Source organism: Gorilla gorilla, chromosome 1 (assembly GCF_029281585.2).
Source record: "Gorilla gorilla gorilla isolate KB3781 chromosome 1, NHGRI_mGorGor1-v2.1_pri, whole genome shotgun sequence".
NCBI lineage: Eukaryota > Metazoa > Chordata > Mammalia > Primates > Hominidae > Gorilla > Gorilla gorilla.
Genome location: NC_073224.2, coordinates 85,420,584 through 85,442,242, shown reverse-complemented (window position 1 = coordinate 85,442,242; position 21,659 = coordinate 85,420,584). Strand labels below are relative to the sequence as shown.

The window sequence follows — 21,659 nt, the reverse complement described above, 5'->3', positions numbered from 1 at the left end:
AACATCTTAAGAGCAGTCACGGTCTTTTTTAAATTCTAAGACTTTACTACTATTTCTTAGTTGCAGGGTCTTCATTATCTTCAGGGCCCCATACTTAGCTTAGGACCTGCACTTAGAGGTACCCAGGGCATATTTGTTGAATGAATTAATTTGCTTCCAGTCTATTCACGTCAGTATATTTTTCACTTTGGCAATTCAGTTAGCAGTCATTTCTTTTTACATTATTATTGCAGAGATAGAGCACAGCAAAGATCTGCCAGCCCCGGGCCTCTACCTAGTGGCCTGGAAATTCAAGTATTCTTATCGGTGGAGGCCATTTGTTTCTGATTAGAAGCTGTCTAAACCTCCTACTCCTCAACTCAAAGGAAAACACAGGTATGTCTGCCTACTCCTTTCCAAACTTGTTGATACATTTTATCTGTATGAACTGTCTTTTCCAAGGAGAAGAGAAGGAAGACAGGAGACAAGTAGGGAGGTAGAGAATGAACACTGAGTAAATATTTTGTGCAAGGCACTTTTTTGTGTAAGTAATATCAAGTTTTTTAAAATGCAAACAATCCTTCAACATAGATATTTTTATTATTTTACAAATAATATATCTAAGGTTGCTTCAGTCGGTTGCTCAGGGTCATATGGCTAGTTGATAGCAGAGAAAGTTCAAACCCAACTCTGCTGCCTCCAAAATCCATTTTCATTGCATTCCATATAGCTCTCTCAACTAAATAGGGACTCCCAAATAAAGAGTCTAAGAGGAAAAATGATGCATTTTGTAATACATAATGAAGCCAGGTATGGCAATCTCAGCCTTACAAAGGCAAGGCAGCAAATACATTCAGAAATTGGCAGCCCTAGGAAATCCTTCTGATCCTCATTGCAAGTTCATGAATCTGCCTTAGGGTCAGGTAAGTCTAAGGGTTCCTGGAGGACTCAGGAGTCTTTCTTTACTCCCTCCAGTCAGTAAATTTTCTTAGATTTTGTGCCTGGTGCTTCTGATCTGATTAAGAGACAAGCTACAGAGCCATAGAGAAAAACTCCAAGCCCATCCCAAAGGTGCAGCGGCAAACCTGAGCAAAGATGAAGGAAGAGGCTTAGTGACGGGAACCACAGGATACCTCAGGCTCTCATACCAACAGCATGTTCACATCTTGGTTTCAGATCCTGAAATCCATACTCAGTGCAAACTCTGCCTCTTAATAGCAGTGTAGCCTTAAGTTGTTTCAAATGATTATGCTAATTTCCCATTTACTGGCCCTAATAGCTCAAAAAATATATGCTCTCGTTTCCCCAAGGCAAATACCACTGTGATGAGTGACATGAGACTACAAAAATCACACAGGGGTTATACAGCTAGATCTTTCCTCAAAAAATGCTGTATCTTCAAAGGCAAAGTGAAATGAGTTATATATATTTCATAAAACAATGGAATACTTTGAGGTCTCAACTATCGTTTATGTGTCTTCTGAATTGGCCAAGTGGGTTGCAGGGAAAAGCAGCACTTGCAACTAAGTCTACATGACTTATTAAGGGCCTCAGTGTGACATAAACTTGATTTACTAGAATTAACTCAGCCCATTTGATTGAGGCAAAAGCAAAGTGAAATGTGCAGAAATGATAAAATCCAGAAAAACTCATAAAAACTGGTCCTATATCCCCATGTGTGTGTATGTGTATACTTCCTCCAGTTCCCGCTGACAAGCATGAGCATCCCCATTTCTAGCTGACATCGTCTTGGGCTCCAGAATATCCCTTATGACGTTCCTTGGGGACTTTATTTTCTATTATGGTCAGTCTTGCCTCTGCAAGCTAAGAACCTCCCCTCAACCCATGTAATATCCTTGTTTTATGGCAAGGCATGACCGTGACCAGCTATTCTCTAGGACTCTAAGTGCTTTGAATCAAAACCAACATTTCTACTGACTGAAATTCCTAGGATTCAGAGGCAAAGTGATAGCAAAGAGCCCCTTTAATACTGAGAAATTCTAGCATCCCAACGGGGTCAAGGTACTGTCTACACTCTCTAATAGTAATACTACAGATTGAGTACTCCTTATCCAAAATACTTGGGACCAGGCCGGGCACGGTGGCTTACGTCTGTAATCCCAGCACTTTGGGAGGTTGAGGCCAGCAGATCACTTGAGGTCAGGAGTTCGAGACCAGCCTGGCCAACATGGTGAAACCCCATGTCTACTAAAAAATACAAAAATTAGCTGGGCGTGGTGACAGGCACCTGTAATCCCAGCTACTTGGGAGGCTGAGGCATAAGAATCACTTGAACCTAGGAAGTGGAGGTTGCAGTGAGCTGAGATTGTGCCACTGCACTCCAGCCTGGGTGACAGAGCAAGACTGTCTCAAAATAATAATAATAATAATAATAATAATAGTTGGGATGAGAAATGTTTCACTAGGATGAACATGGTGGCTCACTCCTGTAATACTAGCACTTTGGGAGGCCAAGGCAGGAGGATCACCTGAGCCCAGGAGTTCAAGAACAGCCTGGGCAATATGGTGAGACCCCATTTCTATTTAAAAAAAATTAAAATAAATAAAAAATAAATGTTTCACATTTCAAGTCTTTTCAGATTTTGGAATATTTTCATTATACTTACTGGTTGAACATCCCAAATCTAAAATCTGAAATACTCTAGTAAGCATTTCTTTTGAATTTCATGTCAGTATTCAAAAAGTTTTAGATTTTGGAGTATTTCAAATTTTGGGTTTGGGGGTTTGGGCTGCTCAACCTGTAATAGCTAAATTTAGTTGAGCACTTACTATGTAGCAGGCACACTTCTAAAACCATTCCAACATTTATCAGTCATTTAATCTTCATAACAACCCTTTAAAGTTATTATTATTACTATTAAAACAGAAGAGTTCCCTGAGCCCTCACAGAACTTGCTACAGGGGTGTGGCTTGTTTGCATGTTCAAACCCCTTATGGGAAGGGGAGCATGCAGACAGGCAGGTGCAGGAGCCAGGGCTAGTGCTTTTGGGCTCTGGTCCCACAGTAGGATCTAGAGGTGTCATAAAATGAATGCTCTTTTAGCAGTTGTTATTTACAGACAGCTAAGTATTACTAGTTCAGTGGAGATTCAGGTGACAGTCTTTTACACCCTGCCTTTTTGGTACCCAGGTCCTTGTCCAAAGTCCAGGAAGAATCAGGTCACATGGACTTGAAGGATGGTGAATGCGGGTATTTTATTGAGTGGTGGAGGTGGATCTCGGTGGGCTTGCTGGGGAGCTGGAAAGGGGATGGAGTGGGAAGATGATCTTCCCCTGGAGTTTGGCCATCCTGGGCCGATCTTTCCAACTATCCCCAGCTGAACTCCTCTTGAAATTCAAACACTCCTTCTCTTCTCTCCTTCTCTGCCACATTGCTCTGCTCTGCCAGTGGAGCTTGGGGTTTATATGGGCATGGGATAGGGCATGGTGGGCCAGAGTGGTCTTGGAAAAGGCAACATTGGGGTGCAAAAACAGGAATGCCTGTTCTCATTTAGGGCTGTAGGTTTCCAGGCTTGAGGGTGGGGCCTTTGCCAGGGAACTGCTCTCTTCTACTCAGTATTTCCTTGCCTCCTGTTGGTATCACTATTATTACCATTCACATTTTACAGGTGAGAAAACTGAGTCCTAGACAGGATAGTTAGCCCAAGATCACACAGTTAATAAGTAGTGAAGCCAAGACTTAAACCAAAACAATCTGATTTCAGAGCCTGGATTTTTAAGCAGCATGTGATTCTGCCCCCACTCAAAGATGAAAAAAAGGCATATATAGCACTATAAAAGTTGAGTCTTGTGACAAGGGCTCCCTTCCAAACTTATTAAAGAAGTTCTGCTTGACTTTCCTCTAACAGAGCATACCATGGCCAAGAAAGTTGCAGTGATTGGAGCTGGTGTGAGTGGCCTCTCCTCCATCAAATGCTGTGTGGATGAGGACCTGGAGCCCACCTGCTTTGAGAGAAGTGATGACATTGGGGGATTATGGAAGTTTACTGTACGTGGTTCATCTCTATCAGTCATGATCTGGCCATTTGCTTTGTCTCTGCTCAGACATGGTGGCTTTAGCCTGCCTTGGTGATCAAGTAAGGGAGTGGCTTACTGCAACAGCACAAACATGTGCATAATGCAGTGTTACACATTAGGCAGGATGCAGTCTGATTGGTGAGGAATCTTGAGATTGTGCAGACTCAGGTCAGGGACAGTTGGAAGAGAGAGGAAAGAAGAGTTAACTCTGATAAATAAGCATAGTATTGGACATTTATGATGATTTCTGGACCGTGGACATTCTAAGACAAAGCAGCAGAGTGTAACATCAGGCAAACTGAATAGCATTGGTGAACATAAAACAGATTACACTCTAGGGAGAATGAAAGTTGGCAACAGGGAGTGGAACCACAACCCCCAGACATTGTTCAGGTCTTTAGGAACAGAACTGGCAAGAGTGAGGCAGGGCCCCAGATCTTGGAAGGCCTTGTGGGAGGGGGAGGGTTCCCTGTCACATTTTCAGAATAGAAAGAACTCAGGCACTAACCAATCCTTCTTTGAAGTGGAATATTTAGCCTCGGAGGCTACACTCAGGTCCAGGCCACCTGTTAGGTGACTTGAGCATCAGACAGTGGTGATGGAAGTGGTTAAATACCACCTGCCTCTGGTCAGGATTGGTGCTGGTTACTGGAAGTAGCACGGTATCCAGTAGGGACTGAGGGATCTGCCCCAGTGGTGAAGTATAAGGAGGTATCAGAAGGTTTATGCCTGTAATCCCAGCACTTTGGGAGGCTGAGGTGGGAGGATCACTTGAGGCCAGGATCACTTGAGGCCAAGACCAGCATGGGCGGCATAGCGAGACCCTATCTCTACAAAAAATAAAATGAAAAACAAAAAAAAAAATAAGATGGAAGCTAAGCAGGCCAAAGTACTAAATGCTATAGGGGAAAAGAAGAGTGGCATTCATTCAACAGGCATGAGAGAGAAGCCTTCATAGAAGACATGTTGTTTGCTATTAATAGATCTCTAATGGATGATGAATAAAACAGAATAAGCAACTACATATAAGCAGGAGTAACCATAACCCTAGGATTATAGTATACTAGGAGAAAAAAAAAATTGGTATATTGTTAACCTCATCAAGCCACCAAATGTTAATGTGGAAGGAAAATATTGGGTCTGGTTTATGTAGCTTCTGCTGTTTGACCCCACAGTTGGTTTGGTTTACTTCTTCTATTCTAAAGTAATACACATTAATTTTAGAAAACAATCTTGAGGTAAACAAATAGGGAAAAAAAGAAAAATATAAATTAAGTAAGTAACAATACTCACAAATTAGTACTATTAACATTTCAATGTAATTTCTCTCAGTCATATATATACAGTTGTCTCTTGGTGTCCGTGGGGGTTTAGGTATCCCTTTGGTTTTGCTGTGGATACCAAAATTCACAAATGCTCAAGTTCCTAATAGAAAATGGCATATTTTCATGTAGCCTACACACATCCTCCTGAATATTTTAAATGTTCTCTAGATTACTTATAATGCCTAATACAATATAAATGCTATATAAATAGCTGTTACACTGTAATGTTTAGGGAATAATCATGAGGAAAGAAATATGTACACGTTCAATACATATGGAAGCATCCTTTATTTTTCCCAAATATTTTCCATCCTTGGTTGATTGAATCCATGGATCTAGAACCTACAGATGCAGAGGGCCAGCTGTACTATTTTTTTTTCAAAAATGTTATAATATTAATTTTCACTCATTCAACAAGTACTTATCATGTCCTTCTGCCAGGACACAATGATAAACAAGGTAGACAGGGACTCTGCCCTCCTTGTAGTCTGGTGGGAAACAGAAACAGTAAATAGGGAATTACAACACAGTGTCATCAAGTTCGTGGTAGAAGTACAGGATGCAGCAGGGCCCCATCAGCTACCTTATGCAGCGCTGTTGGGTCATGGATGACTTCTTAGAGAAAGTGACAGCTAAGAAAGAGGCTTAAGGGAGAAACAGAGATTAGCTTCAGGCACAAGAAGTTCATTGGTGCCTTTAATATAGACCTATTTGTTTTGTTGTTTTGTTTTTGAGTGATGGAGATTGAATCAAGACAAGTTGAGGACTTCATGAGAAAACAGAGGCTACAGTAAATGATGTTCTTCTATGAAGATTGAGATAGGATGGAGAGAGACAGGGCTGAAGGGGACATAGGTTGAGAGGATGTTTTGTTTTGTTTTTAAAATTAGAGTATTTTGTGCTGATGAGAAGGAGCCAATAAAGGAAAGTAGATTGGGAATATACGGAGACAATAATGAGAAAAATTAGTAAGGTATTCCCTGAGGAAAGGCAAAAAGGAACATGTCCAGGGCATGAGTGGAGGGAGTAGCCATGCCAATGAAAGAAGGAAAAGATAAACAAGACAGATAATAAGCCCTGCATTCATGGAATTGTTTAAGGACAACGTTAGTCTTGGAGAGCCCTATTTAATTTGGTTAGCTTCTTTGTGGTTTGAAAAATATATTGATTTTAATTATACGATCCCACCACAATGATTTCTGATAATTATAGCTTAGAGACCTAATGCTGGGTTTCCTGGAACTCTTTAAAATTACAAATAGTGGCTGGGTGCAGTGGCTCATGCCTGTAATCCAGGCACTTTAAGAGGCCAAGGCGGGTGGATCACTTGACACCAGGAGTTAGACACCAGCCTGGCCAACATGGTGAAATCCCATCTCTACTAAAAATAAAAAAATTAGCCAGGCATGGTGGCACACACATGTAATCCAAACTATTTGGGAGGCTGAGGCATGAGAATCGCTTGAACCCGGGAGGCAGAGTTTGCAGTGAGTCAAAATCGCACCACTGCACTCTAGCCTGGGTGATAGAGTGAGACTCCATCTCAATCAATCAATCAATCAATAAAAGTAAATAAAATTACAAATGGAACATTAATTGCCATAACCCCCCCTCAGTGAGGCTAGCATGAGCCACCATGATCTCTGTTCTCTTCCTTCTATCTCCATTATCCCAATAAGCTAACTATGCCTTCACCACAGGAATCTTCCAAAGATGGGATGACCAGGGTCTATAAGTCATTAGTGACAAATGTCTGTAAGGAAATGTCATGTTACAGTGACTTCCCTTTCCACGAAGATTATCCTAATTTCATGAACCATGAAAAATTTTGGGACTATCTCCAAGAATTTGCTGAGCACTTTGACCTCCTGAAATACATTCAGTTTAAGGTAAGATACTTTGGGTTATGGAAGATGAATAGATGGGGGCTGGCCTATTCAGCAATCTAATGAAAATTGGATGTTTAAAGTAAACTTTTTATTGATTTTATCTCCAAATAAATAGGAAGATAATAAGGACTCCTCACTTCTGCTGCTGCTCAAGTTTTACTCAAATCAATCATTAAAATACTGAATTGGGGACGGGTGCAGTGGCTCACACCTGTAATCGCAATACTTTGGGAGGCCGAGGCGGGCAGATCACTTGAGGTCAGGAGTTTGAGACCAGTCTGGCCAACATGGTGAAATTCCACCTCTACTAAAAATACAAAAATTAGCTGGGTGTGGTGGTGCACACCTGTGATTCCAGCTTCTCAGGAGGCTGAAGCATGAGAATTGCTTGAACCTGGGAGGCAGAGGTTGCAGTGAGCCAAGATCATGCCACTGCACTCTAGCCTGGGCCACAGAGTGAGACTCCATCTCAAAAATAAAATAAAATACTGAATTCGCTGATTCCTCCTCTAAATGCCAAACTCTCATTCAGGATGAAATTTTGACTTTTTTTTTGAGAGAAAAAAAGAATTTTGTCCATGAAGCCCATTGGGGAAAAAAAATCTAGATGTCTGAACCACAGAAATTACAATAAGGCAAAACTAATTTTCCTAAATTTCCCAAAACATTGGGCATTGTAACTCATCTCTTTCTCACCAGGAATAAAACGTGATTGTTTCTTCCTTCCACTGAAAGATTCAAATGTCTTGAGTTAAAGTCTATATTGCCACCTTTGTGAGTTTGCATAAGTTACTTAACTTCTCTAGAAGATGATAAATCAATATTAATAGACCTCCTGTCATGGGAGTTGGCCTACTAAAAGTAACAGACATGGTTACCACACCAGTCATTGCATGAGGTCCTCCAAGGGTGTTAGTGAGAAGTGAGTGTTTGTCTTTCACTTTTAGACCACTGTGTGCAGCATAACGAAGCGTCCAGACTTCTCCGAAACTGGTCAGTGGGATGTTGTCACAGAGACAGAGGGCAAGCAAAATAGAGCTGTCTTTGATGCTGTTATGGTTTGCACTGGACATTTCCTGAATCCCCATTTACCTTTGGAAGCCTTTCCTGGTGAGTCATTTCTACCTGAGGCCATGCCTATGCTTCTGGGTTCTTCTAGAAGTAAACTTATTGATTTGCAGTTGGAAATACCGCCCCATGATTATAGATAGCTTTATATTCACTCTCAAAAATAATATGTGCAAAATTACTTTAAAAGGTGTATAACACACTATGTAGGTGTCAGGTCTTATTTATTTATTAATATAAATGTTATTATTATTGCTTAAGCTTTCTAATGTGTGTCTAATTCAAATTCAGTGATCACATAAGGCTCAAAACAATCAGATCTGTCATGAAAAAGAACAGGCTTTGATTTTAGGGATTAAATTACAGGTAATTTGAATCAGGACTGGCCTGTAATAGAACTTACAGGCAGTGAGAGTATATGATTTTTTTTTAAAGAAACAAACCAGAAATTAAACATGTAAAGCAATATATTCAACCTTCTCTAGAGTTGGAGGTTCTTGGACAAATAAAACTTTAAAAGGGAAAACAAAGCAATATAGTCACCCTTCAAAACAGTCAACATAATAATCATACAATTCTTTGGCTGGGCATAGCGGTTCATACCTGTAATCCCAGTACTTTGGGAGGCTGAGGCAGGAGATCACTTGAGGCCAGGAGTAGGAGACCAGCCTGGGCATCATGCTGAAACCCTGTCTTTACTAAAAATACAAAAATTATCGGGGCATGATGGCTCATGCCTGTAATCCCAGCTATTCAGGAGGCTGAGGCACAAGAATTGCTTGAACCTGGGGGAGTGGCGGTTGCAGTGAGCAAAGATCACGTCACTGAACTTCAGCCTGGGCCACAGAGTGAGACTCTGTCTCAAAAATAAATGAACAAATAAATAAATAATCATACAATTCTTAAACCAGGGCTATCCATAAAAAGGAGTTTTAGAAACTTCCATTTGGAAATGCTTTTCACTGTGACAACATATTCTTTTTAATATACTCATGACTGTCAAATTGCCATCATTTTGAGGTCAAAACTGATTATTTGAAAAGCCAAAAGCTATTCAAATTCGGTTGAGGGAAATAAAATTAATCAATTGAGGATTACTAAAATATAATAAAGCTACTCTTTTGTTAACATATTAGTGGCCCTAAAGGCAATTGAATAGGTGAGTTTTTGAAGTATCTTCAAGGAATTAAAAGAACTTTTAAGGAGGGAAAACCTTGAAGAATAAAACATGCAAATGTTGGCAAAATGAATGAAAATACATCTTATAAATGTAATCACAAATTGACAAAATATCCTATTGAAAAAGGAATGAAGTGAAAATTCAATACATAATTTTGCAAGGAAACAATATTATAAATGATGGTTGGCTTCAGGCTTGCTGCTGATCTGGGGGCTAAACACACAACTGTACAGTACTAAAGGAATATAAAAACACCTCTTATGACAGGAAAATGTGCTGTAAGTGCCAAACTATTGACATGGATACTTTCGGAATTTATTCTCTTCAAGTTTGGGATTGTTTACCCTTTATTCCACACTAAATTCAGTTCCACATAGACAATGTTTTTTTGTTTGTTTGTTTGTTTGGTTTTTTTTTGAGACAGGGTCTCACTCTGTTGCCTGAGCTGGAGTGCAGTGGTGCCATCTAGGCTCACTGCAGCCTCAACCTCCTGGGCTGAAACAATCTTCCTGCCTCAGCCTCCAGAATAGTTGGGACTACAGGTGTGTGTCACCACACCTGGCTCATTTTTGTATTTTTTGCAGAGACGGTGTCTTGCCATGTTGCCCAGGCTGGTTTCAAACTCCTGGGCTCAAGGGATCCACCTGCTTTGGCCTTCCAAATACTGAGATTACAGAACTATAACTTTTTAAGATTCCGTTTCTGCTTTTAACTAACCACCACAATATCTTTCATGAATAGCTGTAGGACCCCTGTTGAAATGAATGTTTTACTTGGGAACATGAACTCTTCTCTTCATAGAAAATACCAGGATTATTTCTACACTATTGAAAAAAATCCATAGAAATCACAAGCTTTGTCTATAACATGTCGCCACAACTGTCTGAAAGTCGACATTGCAACCCATGCATACCCTTTTTAAAAATCTATATTGTCAACCTAATGGAAGAAACTGAGGCACAAAATGTGATTTCAAAGAATTTACTTGAGTCAAAATACAATTTTAAAGAGTTTCCTTGAGGATAGCTGCTTGGGAAACATTTCCAAGTTATTTTGGGAAGTGCTCTGTTCAGCCTTTGTTACAAGCAGGTTTCTGAAGGGAACAGGGAACAAGGAGTGCACAGATACAAAGTTGTTTGACAGGAATTCTCATTAATTTACAGAAATAGCATTGATTAGTCATTGGCTGTACATTTTTGAACTATAGGCTATGAGTTATGACATCCAGCATATAGCATTGTCAGGGTAATTTATGGCTACTTAATGTCAGTAAGTCTAGAGCCCAAATAGCAAGTGTCTTCAAGAGGCGATTATTTAACTCATCATGGGGAGTGACATGTGATTGCTGTCAGATTTCAATGCCTTTCTGGGCGTGATAACTTAAAGGGGACTTGCATTCCTCAGATAAAGTTTCTTTTCTTTCCAATATAAATTGACTTCTGCTGTTTTCCTGAATTAGTAGTTTTAATTTATCAAATATATTTCTTTTTTACTTTTTGGCACTGCATTGACAAAATCATTGACTCAGAACTATCTACACATTCTCTATTTTTTTTTTCTTCAATATGTAATTACGGAGAATCTGTCATTTGCAAGTCATTGTGTGAGGCAATATGAAAGATATAAAATCCATGAGCAAAGTTGAGCCCTCCAGTAAATTCCCTCCAGGAAAACCTCATAAGTGGCTGAAAGTCCCACTCTCTAATGCATTTGATGCATATTCTGTTCCCACTTCTTGGAAACTTCTTCATGCTCCCCTTTTCCAATTTCTAATCATCCTTTAAGAAAATCTTAATTTAAGAAAATCCCCTTCAAATGCCTTCACTGGCTCAGTCCAGGCTGGACGTCCCATTGGACCCATCTTAATGCCTTCTCTTCTGGGAGGGAGCATAGTATCATGCCTGACAGCTGAGCTCCAGAGTCAGACATCTTGAGTTCCCATACGGGCTCTGCTATTTACTGTATGGTCCTGGGCAAGTTGCTTAACCTCCCTGTTTTGTTTGTTTGGTTGGTTGGTTTTTGTTTTTTTGCACTGCAATCTCAGCAGTGCAAAACAAAAACAAACAGGGAGGTTAAGCTATTTGCCCAGGGATTTTTTTGTCTCAATCTCAGCTTTGACAAAATTGAATAATACTATGGTCCACTCTATGGGGCTGCTGTGAGGTTTACATTTGTTAATACAGACCAGGTGTGGTGGCTCATGCCTATAATCCCAGCACTTTGGGAGGCCGAGGCAGGCAGATCTTTTAAACTCAAGAGTTCAAGACCAGCCTGGGCAATATGGTGAAACCCTGTCTCTACTAAAAATACAAAAAATTAGCCAGGCATGGTGGCATGTACATGTAGTCCCAGCTACTCGGGGGGCTGAGGCGGGAGGATCACTTGAGCCTGGGAGGCAGTTACAGTGAGCTCTGATGGTGCCACTGCACTCCAGCCTGGGTAACAGAGCTAAATTCTTTCTCAGTAAATAAATAAGTAAATTTGTTAATATGTATAAAGTTCTTAGAAGCCTGGGACTAGCACAGCAAGGGCTAAATAATTGTTAGCTATTTTCTGTTTACTTACTTACATCCCCATTAGAGGACAAAATATATATATATTTATTTATTTATTTATTTATTTTGAGAGAGAGTTTTGCTCTTGTTCCCCAGGCTGGAGTTCGATGGCATGATCTCAGCTCGCTGCAACCTCCACCTCCCAGGTTCAAGCAATTCTCCTGCCTCAGCCTCCTGAGTAGCTGGGATTACGGGTGTCCACCACCACACCCAGATAATTTTTTTGTACTTTTAATAGAGATGAGGTTTCGCCACGTTGGCCAGGCTGGTCTCGAACTCCTGACCTCAGGCAATCCACCCACCTTGGCCTCCTAAAGTGCTGGAATTACAGGTGTGAGCCACCGCACCCGGCCTAGAGGACAAATTCTTTGAGGGTATGGGTCAGGCGCGGTGGCTCACACCTATAATCCCAGCACTTTGGGAGGCTGATGCAGGCAGATCACTTGAGGCCAGGAGTTTGAGACCAGCCTGGACAACATGCGAAACACTGTCTCTACTAAAAATACAAAAATTTTCCGGGCATGGTGGCATGCACCTGTAATCCTAGCTACTCAGGAGGCTGAGGCAGGAGAATTACTTGAACCTGGGAGGCGGAGGTTGCAGTGAGCCAAGATCATGCCATTGCACTCCAGCCTGGGTGACAGAGCAAGACCTTATCTCAAAAAAAAAAAAAGTTCTTTGAGGATAGGAACTGCCTTTTGTCCTCACATTCCTTAGACCTTAGACTTAGCATAGTACCTTGGGTGGTGTTGAAATTGTTGAAAGAACAGGCTATATAAGATACGACTATTAGCCAACTTTTTCCTTTAGTATCCCTGCAGACTTGATCTGTGGGGCTTGTCCTTCCGTTGCCCCTGGATGAAATCTCAGGCAGTTTTCTGCTTATTCTCAGATAAGGAAATGTCCTCTGATCATTGTAAGTCACCCAAAAACAAAAACAAAAAATCTCATTTTCATAACTAAAATGTCCTGTTCAGGCAATAGTCAAAATGTGCAACTGTATGTAATGTAAAAGCTTCTCCCTCCACCATCTGGCACCTGCTATGAGCTGACAGCAGTGTCAAGAAGAGACAGTGTACTTGACTTCCTTCTTCCTCTGCCATCCTCTCCCTCCGAACCCTAAACCTATCAGCTGCAGTTTCTGACCTTTGCAGAATTGGAGTTGGGGAAAGGTCAAGAAGAGGGAAGAGAGAAGAAAAGTTCTTTCTGGACTGGCCCCAGTCCTGGGCTAGTTTTCTCTGATCTCCGGGGTGTTTAAAATTGGCTTTGTCAGGTGGTGTCCCAGGTTCTGACTCAGAGAGACCCTTTGTTACTGGGGATATCTCAACTGTAGCTTCTGTTACAGATTATATGCTCTCAGGCTGGCTACCTACAACTCTCTAACCCCCAGTTCTCCCCAGGTCATCGCCACACAGACTATCTGTTAGGGCCTCATCGTGTGTTCAAATTGCCACCTTGGGCAAAGTTCCCTTAAGCTGGTGTCAGACTGGCTCTCTTCCACAGGGCCTTCTGGTCCACATGAAATATAGATCTTGTATTGTCAACAGTGGGAGAAATGCTGTCAGTGCAGCCACCATCATTCGAAGGCAGTCCCAGTCACGGCCTTACAAGCACCAGTTGCTGTGCTCTGTAGACCCCGAACATGAAGGTCTCGCTCAGAGTGGTCTCCTTGAAGCCCCTCACACCTGGCCCCATGTCAACATGACAGAAAATGCCACAATTCCTGTCAATTTCCAACTCCTAGCCACTTCTACCTCAACCATTTTAGACTGTCAAAGTGAGTGTGAGGCTAAGTCAGGATCACAAAACTGGCCTCACACACAGTTTCTGCAAATTCAGCATAGTTGGTTTAGCACCTCACTTGGACTGCGGGAACTATTGTTTAGTGTCCAGCTTTGGGGGCCTCAGTAGGCAAAGAATCCTGTTAAAACATTTTGTTATACAATCTACTTCTTGCCCAGGATGTTCAGCGTAATGTATAAGATGTTTCTTATTATTTGTGAGTTTGATTTCCTGAAGCAACTGCTTTAAAAAAGAACACTGATATGCACTATAAGATCTCTTATGTTTTTAACAAGGCAGGTTGTAGCTATTCAATAAATGTTACCAAGTAAATGAATGAATCAATGACTGAATAGGAGGAGAATAATATATTCTAGAAGAGAATTTAATCTTTGTATATTGACACTTCAAAGGCACTTGAAGCCTGAGAGGCAGTCTAGTCCTCAAAACTGCTGGGCTTCTCTTTCAGATTCTTTGTCAATGCTTCATCTCATCTGTGATTCTGACCATCACTGGCCTCATCACAATTGTTTCCTCTGTCACCTCCCACAATTTCCATTGTTGCTGCTGCTGCTGTAAACACCCTGTTTCCACTATTCTTACCATTCTTAGTTTATGTGAATCCATGGTTCATGTCTATTCTCATGCTGCTAATAAAGACACACCCAAGACTGGGTAATTCATAAAGGAAAGAAGTTTAATTGACTCACAGTTCCACATGGCTCAGGAGGCCTCACAATCTTGGCAGAAGCGAAGGAAGAGCAAAGTCACGTCTTACAGGGCGGCACACAAGAGAGAGAGCATGCCCAAGGGAACTCCCATTCCTAAAACCATCATATCTCATGAGACTTATTCACTATCAGGAGAACAGCATGGGAAAGACCTGCCCCCATGATTCAATTACCTCCCACTGGGTCCCTCCCATGACACGTGAGAATTATAAGAGCTACAATTCAAGATTTGGGTGGGGACACAGCCAAACCACATCAGTCTTTTATGTCTGCCAAGGAGATAATCACCAAAAATGAATCAAAAGAAGAAATATTTGTAGTCTTCCTTACATATGTAAATATCATTATAGCTGTGCTTCTATGGACAGAGTATTAGGAGCTTCATGAAAGATCAATCAGAAACAAGTGTAAATAACATAAGAATAAAACACAAATAAGCATACTGCATAATAACACATCAATAATAAAGCATAAAGTACAAGTAACATGAACTTAAATCACTAGAATAATTACTTCATTTACGAAAGAACTTACCACAGAACCTCCCCTGTGAAGAATTTTAATTGAATCAAAATTTAATATGTAAACATATTATATATACAAATCACATTCTGATAGAATATATCTATTGGGCAAAATAACATGCATCAACAGCCTACTGCTTTTATTTGTTTGTTCAAGATCTTTATTCAGTATCCAAAAGAAGATGTCAAGTAGGTATTAGATACAAGTGTAATGGTCCTGGGAGAAGCCACAGTTGGATATAATACTTAATGTAGATGAACTAGAAACAATCTACTTTTTGCCCAGGATATTCAGCATAGTATATAAGATGTCTCATTATTTGTGAGTTTGATTTCCTGAAGCAACTGCTTTAAAAGGGCACACTCATATGGAATTCAAGATCTCCTATGTTTTTAACAAGGCAGTTTGTACTATATCCACATCTGGGCTCACAGCATCCCAGGGAGAGGGAGGTTATATGCTTTTTCTACTTCCTGCCACAAGCAGCATAAGCAAAGGACTGCCATAGTTGTGGGACTTCCCTTTTTCCACAGACCCTATCCCTGCATAGTGAGAAATTATAACTTTAGATATTTCAGACTTTCTGATCCTTCACTCCTCTCAGGAATTCGTAAGTTTAAAGGTCAGATCCTGCATAGTCAAGAATACAAGATCCCAGAAGGCTTTCAGGGCAAGCGCGTCTTGGTGATCGGTCTTGGGAACACTGGAGGAGACATTGCTGTGGAACTCAGTCGAACAGCAGCTCAGGTACATCATCTCTGAATTAATGCCCCTAATCCCATCATCAGTTATGATGGCTGGAAAGAGATATTCAAAACTATGAAGTACATTGGCCAGTTGCTAAATTATGCAGACACAGAGTAAGTGGGAAAAAAAAACACTGAAAATCTTTAAAGCCGCTCACGGTCCTTTCTGAACTATGTAAAAAGCCATGCTTTACAGAACTGAACTATCTCCAAGAAGGGTCTAGCAAAATTGTGTGGATGCCAGACCTCTAAGCACTTTTCAAAAGTGCTCCTTCAGAAACAAGACCATGTAGGCAAATTGCTTCACCCAGGTCAATTATCTTTTTTTTACACCCTCCCTTTGTCATTCTGGTAAAATCCCTATGTAAGAATAGAAAGGTCATTTTCTTGAATGTTTCTAAGTTCTCTACTAAAAGTGATATCTGTACCTTGTTTTGAGATGAAAGCAACTCTTGCACAACAAGTATACATAATGGTTTCAGAAAGTCTAAGCCCAGATTCACAAATTAGAAATCTATTGCACTTTAGCATAAATTAAAGGAAAATGATTAGATCTGGAAAGAATATATTTTTATTTAAAAATAAGGTAAAATTGCTTTTCCATACCTTCACTTTAAGTTCTATTTTGCTTACATGTAAAAAATTGCCAGATCAATTCCATGTATCTACAAATATTATACTTCTATATTTATAATTCTATAAACATAGTAAAATATTTAAGAGACATACAGATCTAGTAAAGTGATTCTGAGAACAATGACAGCAATAGGAACAGATAATCGTATGTAGACCTATGTACAAATTCACCAATCCTCTGTTGTTAAAAGACCAGACTGGAATAAGATCATTTGAAACACACTGATGAAAAATACTACAAGATGATGAATATTTATTTATCCTTCTTGCCTTACTTTACTTTTTAGGTACTTCTCAGTACTAGAACTGGTACCTGGGTTCTTGGGCGCTCTTCAGATTGGGGCTATCCTTATAATATGATGGTTACAAGAAGATGCTGTAGTTTTATTTCACAAGTTCTGCCTTCACGTTTTCTAAACTGGATTCAAGAAAGGAAGTTGAATAAGAGATTTAATCATGAGGATTATGGATTAAGTATTACCAAAGGGTACTTACATTTTTTATTTAGTAGAAAAAATATTAAATCAATATTTCTCATTACATTTTATTCAGAATTCAAAATGTTCAGTAATTGTAATATTGCCTTTGTTTATTCTACTCTAAATCCATTTCCCTAAAACACTGTTCATCAGGTACCATAGCAGTTTTTAAAATATATGTATTCTCTTTCTGGTAGCAAAAGTAGTGATTCATGAGGCTGGAAGAAAATAAAAGACGAAAACGTCCATTTCCTGCTGTTACAAATATCACATATTTTTGTTGTTGTTGTTGTTGTTGGGGTTTTTTTGTGTTGTTGATGTTGTTTTTGTTCTTGTTGAGACAGGGTTTTTCTCCCGTCACCCAGGCTGGAGTTCAATGGTCCGATTTCTATTCACTGCAATCTCTGCCTCCTGGGCTCAAGCTATTCTTCTGCCTTACCCTCCCAAGTAGCTAGGACTACAGGCACAGGCTACCTCGCCCAGCTAATTTTTGTATTTTTAGTAGAGACAGTGTTTCACCATGTTGGCCAGGCTGGTTTTGAACTCCTGGTCTCAAGTGATCTACCTGCCTCGGCTTCCCAAAGTGCTGGGATTATAGGAATGAGCCACTCCACTCAGCCAAAATGATATATTTTAATATACATCTGTATAGAGTTGCACATTGGCAAGTAAAAGAAAGCCTTTGAAAAGCACGTAAGGTCACTAAATATGATTTTTATTATACACTTGACCCAAATATTTTTCTTTGGTAAGATATCTTTTTTTGTTTTTTGTTTTGTTTCTTTTTTTGTCTGTGTTTTTATCCTTGAGATGTCTTTCAACTTATGAGGAAAACTACTGGCAAAGGATGATTTGATATGTAAATTTTACAAAGAAAATATGTTTGATGTGATTAGGTAGAATGATGGTCACACTGAAAATATGTATCAGTATAAATTTTTTTTAATGGAGTCTCACTCTGTTGCCCAAGCTGGAGTGCAGTGGTGTGATCTTGGCTCACTGCCAACTCTGCCCTCCCCGGGCTCAAGTGATTCTCCTGCCTCAGCCTCCCAGATAGCTGGGACTACAGGTGCAGGCCACCATGCCCAGCTAATTTTTTGTATTAAATTTTTATTTAAAGAGCTCCTTGCTAATTTCCTGTCTGCCTAATGTCATTCCCTAGAGGCCTAAGTAATTTGAGACCCAAAATTGATCATCAAATGGATTGTTGTACCCTGTATGCTGACACTCTGAGAAAAGCATTGCTCCAGAAATTAGTTCTAAGAGATAGTTTTAAACCCCAAGCAAGAAAGAGTAGGTTTAGTCATTTTCCATATACTTTCTACTGAGAACAGAAACACAAAACCATGTTATAAACATACTAAGTCAAGTAGATGACTTTGAATTAGACATTGGTTAATTCTCTTCCTTAGCTTGGCAGGTAATTTCCCTGAATTGGCTAAATAAATCATTTGCTGAAGTTTCTCATAAAAATAACTACAGTGAATAATTTTCTCCTGTGTGTCAAAGGAAAAAAGCAAAATTCATTGTGAATGATGAGCTGCCAAACTGTATCCTCTGTGGGGCAATCACTATGAAAACCAGCGTGATTGAATTTACAGAAACCTCTGCTGTCTTTGAAGATGGGACAGTGGAAGAAAACATTGATGTTGTGATCTTCACTACAGGATATACATTTTCTTTTCCATTTTTTGAAGAACCTCTTAAAAGCCTCTGTACAAAGAAGATATTTCTATACAAGCAAGTCTTTCCCTTAAACCTAGAGAGAGCGACATTAGCCATCATCGGCCTTATCAGCCTTAAAGGATCCATCTTATCAGGCACAGAGCTCCAAGCACGATGGGTCACAAGAGTATTCAAAGGTACCATGACTCTACTGAAAGCCCTCTCTTTGGATCTTAAAATTGGTGCCCTGCCATTTAGCTAAAATCAAACAGATGTGAACTAAAGTAACAAAATATTTTTTACATTAGTGTACAATTAATTGTATATGTTTGTAATATGAGGATGTGCTGTGTCACTTAATGTGACTGAATAGGAAAAGAGATTTTGGCTCTGTGGATGAGATAAATTTGGACAACAGAATATAATCAAATTTGTCAGGTTAGCTGAAATTATTGAAGGCTTCATGATCCTATTCTAGCCTAGTCTAATCTATTTACTCCTAAATCTTTTCATTTAGTACTAGAAGTATAATTTTATACTGCTTCCAAAGAAAGATATTGGAATAATATACACTATGAATGAAGTTGAGATTAGAGATCCATAAAAAATATTTTAGACACTGGAAACTACTTTCTGTCAATTATGCAATAAGACCATAGATGCTGGAATCAGAGCTACCGAGGTCCAATCCCAACTTCAAAATTCTTTAGCTTTGCAAGAACCCCTCTAAATCTCAGCCCCTTCATCTGTAAAATGGGGATAATAAATCCCGTATGACAAGAATTTTGTAAAAAGGATAATGTCTGCAAAGCAATTAGCACAGTACTTGACATATAACTAATGCTTATTAAGTGACAGGGTTTCTCTGACCATTGCTATTGCTATCATACCTCTCTAAAGCAGGGCAAATTTTAGATTAGCAAGCATTTTAGTTTTAAAGAACTGCAGTTTTCTGTTTTTAAATATAAACAGCCATAGCAATTGGGCCCATCAGCTATGCTGTAGAAGAATTCTGTTCTTAATGAATAAAAACAATCACCAATAACTTATAAATAGCATACAACATGGTATTAAGTAGTGTTGACTTCTATCAAACTGTAGAAATATAATAGGTATCAATCACACTTAAAACCGTACGTTCTCCTAAGTTGGCACACACAAAAAAATGTTATTTGGGGGGAGGGGAAAGAAGGCAGTTAGAAAATCTCATTTTATTTACATTACAGAAAAAAATTCTACAACCCTGCAGTAAATTACCACAAATTTCTGTTTTTTAAGGTCAGTTAAAGAGCTTTCACAGCATTATCCAATTACATTAAAACCACAGAAGACTTAATTAACTACCTGGTTTTAAAAAGTATTTTATGGTGAGCTCCAAAATGGTTATTAGAATGATAAAGCTGACAAAACAAAACTTGTTTAGCTCACATCATAGGAGTAATGGCATGCTTCTCCTGAGAACTTCCAAAAAGCAATCTAGGAACAACCAATTAAATCTTGCTAGTTTTTTAGAGGATAAGGTGACCCTAGTGGAAAGCAGTCCACAGAGCTTAGTTGGACCTATCTCGTGTGGAAAGTAAACACACACCCTGGGCCAGCACTTGGTACCTGACAAAGGCAGGACTGGCCAGAATGGGATGGCAAACAGGGCAGACTAACAAGGGTCACAAGTGGCCTGAGGTGGATAGGGACAGTGAAGGGGCAGGGGGTGGGGACAGAGTTTACATTATAAGAGGGAGTATGGACGTTCTAGGAACCCAGAAGACAAACTGGGATTTTAGTCTCTGGGGAAGCTGGACAACTGCAGAGAATTATCAGGGTGCAAGCTGTTAAGGGAGAATAAGGTTTAGAATTCAGAAAAACAAGAAGAGCAGAGTCCAAGTGCTAAGACTGTCTAGATGGGAGATTGGGAATGAGCAGGTCCTCACAACAAAAGCAGACAGAGCCTGGGTGAGACTGACTGCGAAACTGCCAGGCCCCGTCCACACATGAGGCTCCTTGTGTAACAAAAATAAAAATGTTCTAAGACAGGGTTATAAAGTGGGTTTTTTTCAGAGACCAGTCCTCACTCCATTGCCCAGGCTGGAGTGCAGTGGCATGATCATGGCTCACTGCAGCCTCCATCTCCTGGGCTCAAGGGATTCTCCCACCTCAGCCTCCTGAGTAGCTGGAACTATAAGCCCATGCCACCACACCTGGCTAAATTTTTATTTTTTATAGAAAGAATATCTTGCTCTGTTGCCAGGCTGGTCTTGAACTCTTGGATTTAAGCTGTCCTCCTACCTTGCCCTCCCAACGTGCTGGGATTATAGGCATGAGCCACTATGACCAGCCTAAAATGGGGTCATTTTAAGTGTTTACATCTAATCAACTAATAGCTTTAACACAAACACGCACACACGCACACACACACACACACATACAATGTGGAGGGTATACATACAATATAATATAAATTATATTATTTATACAGCGAAAGCAGATGAAGAGAGACAGGGCAGGCCAACTGGCACAGGTGCAGGTGTCTGGTGAGTGTGCGCAGGCTGACAGCTGGGCCATAGAGGCATCTCTCCTCACAATTCTGGCAGTACCCTGGTTAAGTGAGCTGGGCGGGGAATTTTACCTCCAGAAAATTATTTTCTGTGCTGCAATTCCATTCTGAGCTTTGACTATCATGTGCTCTGAAGTTAGAGCAGTGGGAGGCTAGAAATGAGTGGGTGGAGAATTTAAATAAAGGAAAAGCCACATTGACTTTAGTGTTGTTTGTGATTTTTCCCACAGGACTCTGTAAGATACCTCCATCCCAAAAATTGATGATGGAGGCTACTGAAAAGGAACAGCTCATTAAAAGGTATGAAATGTAGCTTGCTCTAGGGAAAACTTACAGTATATTCTGTTACAAAAAAAAGGATTCAGAGTATAAAAGCCATTCCTAGAGAAGCAGTATGGCAGGTTGGAAATAACTCCGCATTAGGAATCAGAAGGATACGTTTTTAGTCCTAACTCTGCCACCAATCAGACATGGCCTTAGACAAGTCATCTGGGGACACCAGGTCTTTTCA

At 40.0% G+C, this 21,659-nt stretch overlaps 1 protein-coding gene and 1 long non-coding RNA gene across 2 annotated transcripts in view; one reads left to right on the top strand and one right to left on the bottom strand.

Annotated features, from left to right (window-relative positions):
- The window catches only part of FMO4 (flavin containing dimethylaniline monoxygenase 4), a 28,175-nt gene that overhangs the window by 1,802 nt on the left and 4,714 nt on the right, over positions 1-21,659 (top strand). Inside the window, exons 2-9 of the mRNA XM_004027894.5 lie at positions 234-375; positions 3,848-3,987; positions 7,042-7,230; positions 8,178-8,340; positions 15,676-15,818; positions 16,741-16,940; positions 18,442-18,794; positions 21,379-21,448. Coding sequence (XP_004027943.4) covers positions 3,856-3,987; positions 7,042-7,230; positions 8,178-8,340; positions 15,676-15,818; positions 16,741-16,940; positions 18,442-18,794; positions 21,379-21,448 — 1,250 coding nt within the window. The 5' untranslated portion in view covers positions 234-375; positions 3,848-3,855. The remainder of the gene's footprint in view (positions 1-233; positions 376-3,847; positions 3,988-7,041; positions 7,231-8,177; positions 8,341-15,675; positions 15,819-16,740; positions 16,941-18,441; positions 18,795-21,378; positions 21,449-21,659) is intronic.
- LOC129531535 (uncharacterized) overlaps positions 14,275-21,659 on the bottom strand; it is a 45,192-nt gene continuing 37,807 nt past the window's right edge. The window contains exons 2-3 of the long non-coding RNA XR_008676767.2: positions 16,767-16,871; positions 14,275-15,868 (exon numbers count right to left, since the gene is read on the bottom strand). This is a non-coding gene — a long non-coding RNA (uncharacterized lncRNA). The remainder of the gene's footprint in view (positions 15,869-16,766; positions 16,872-21,659) is intronic.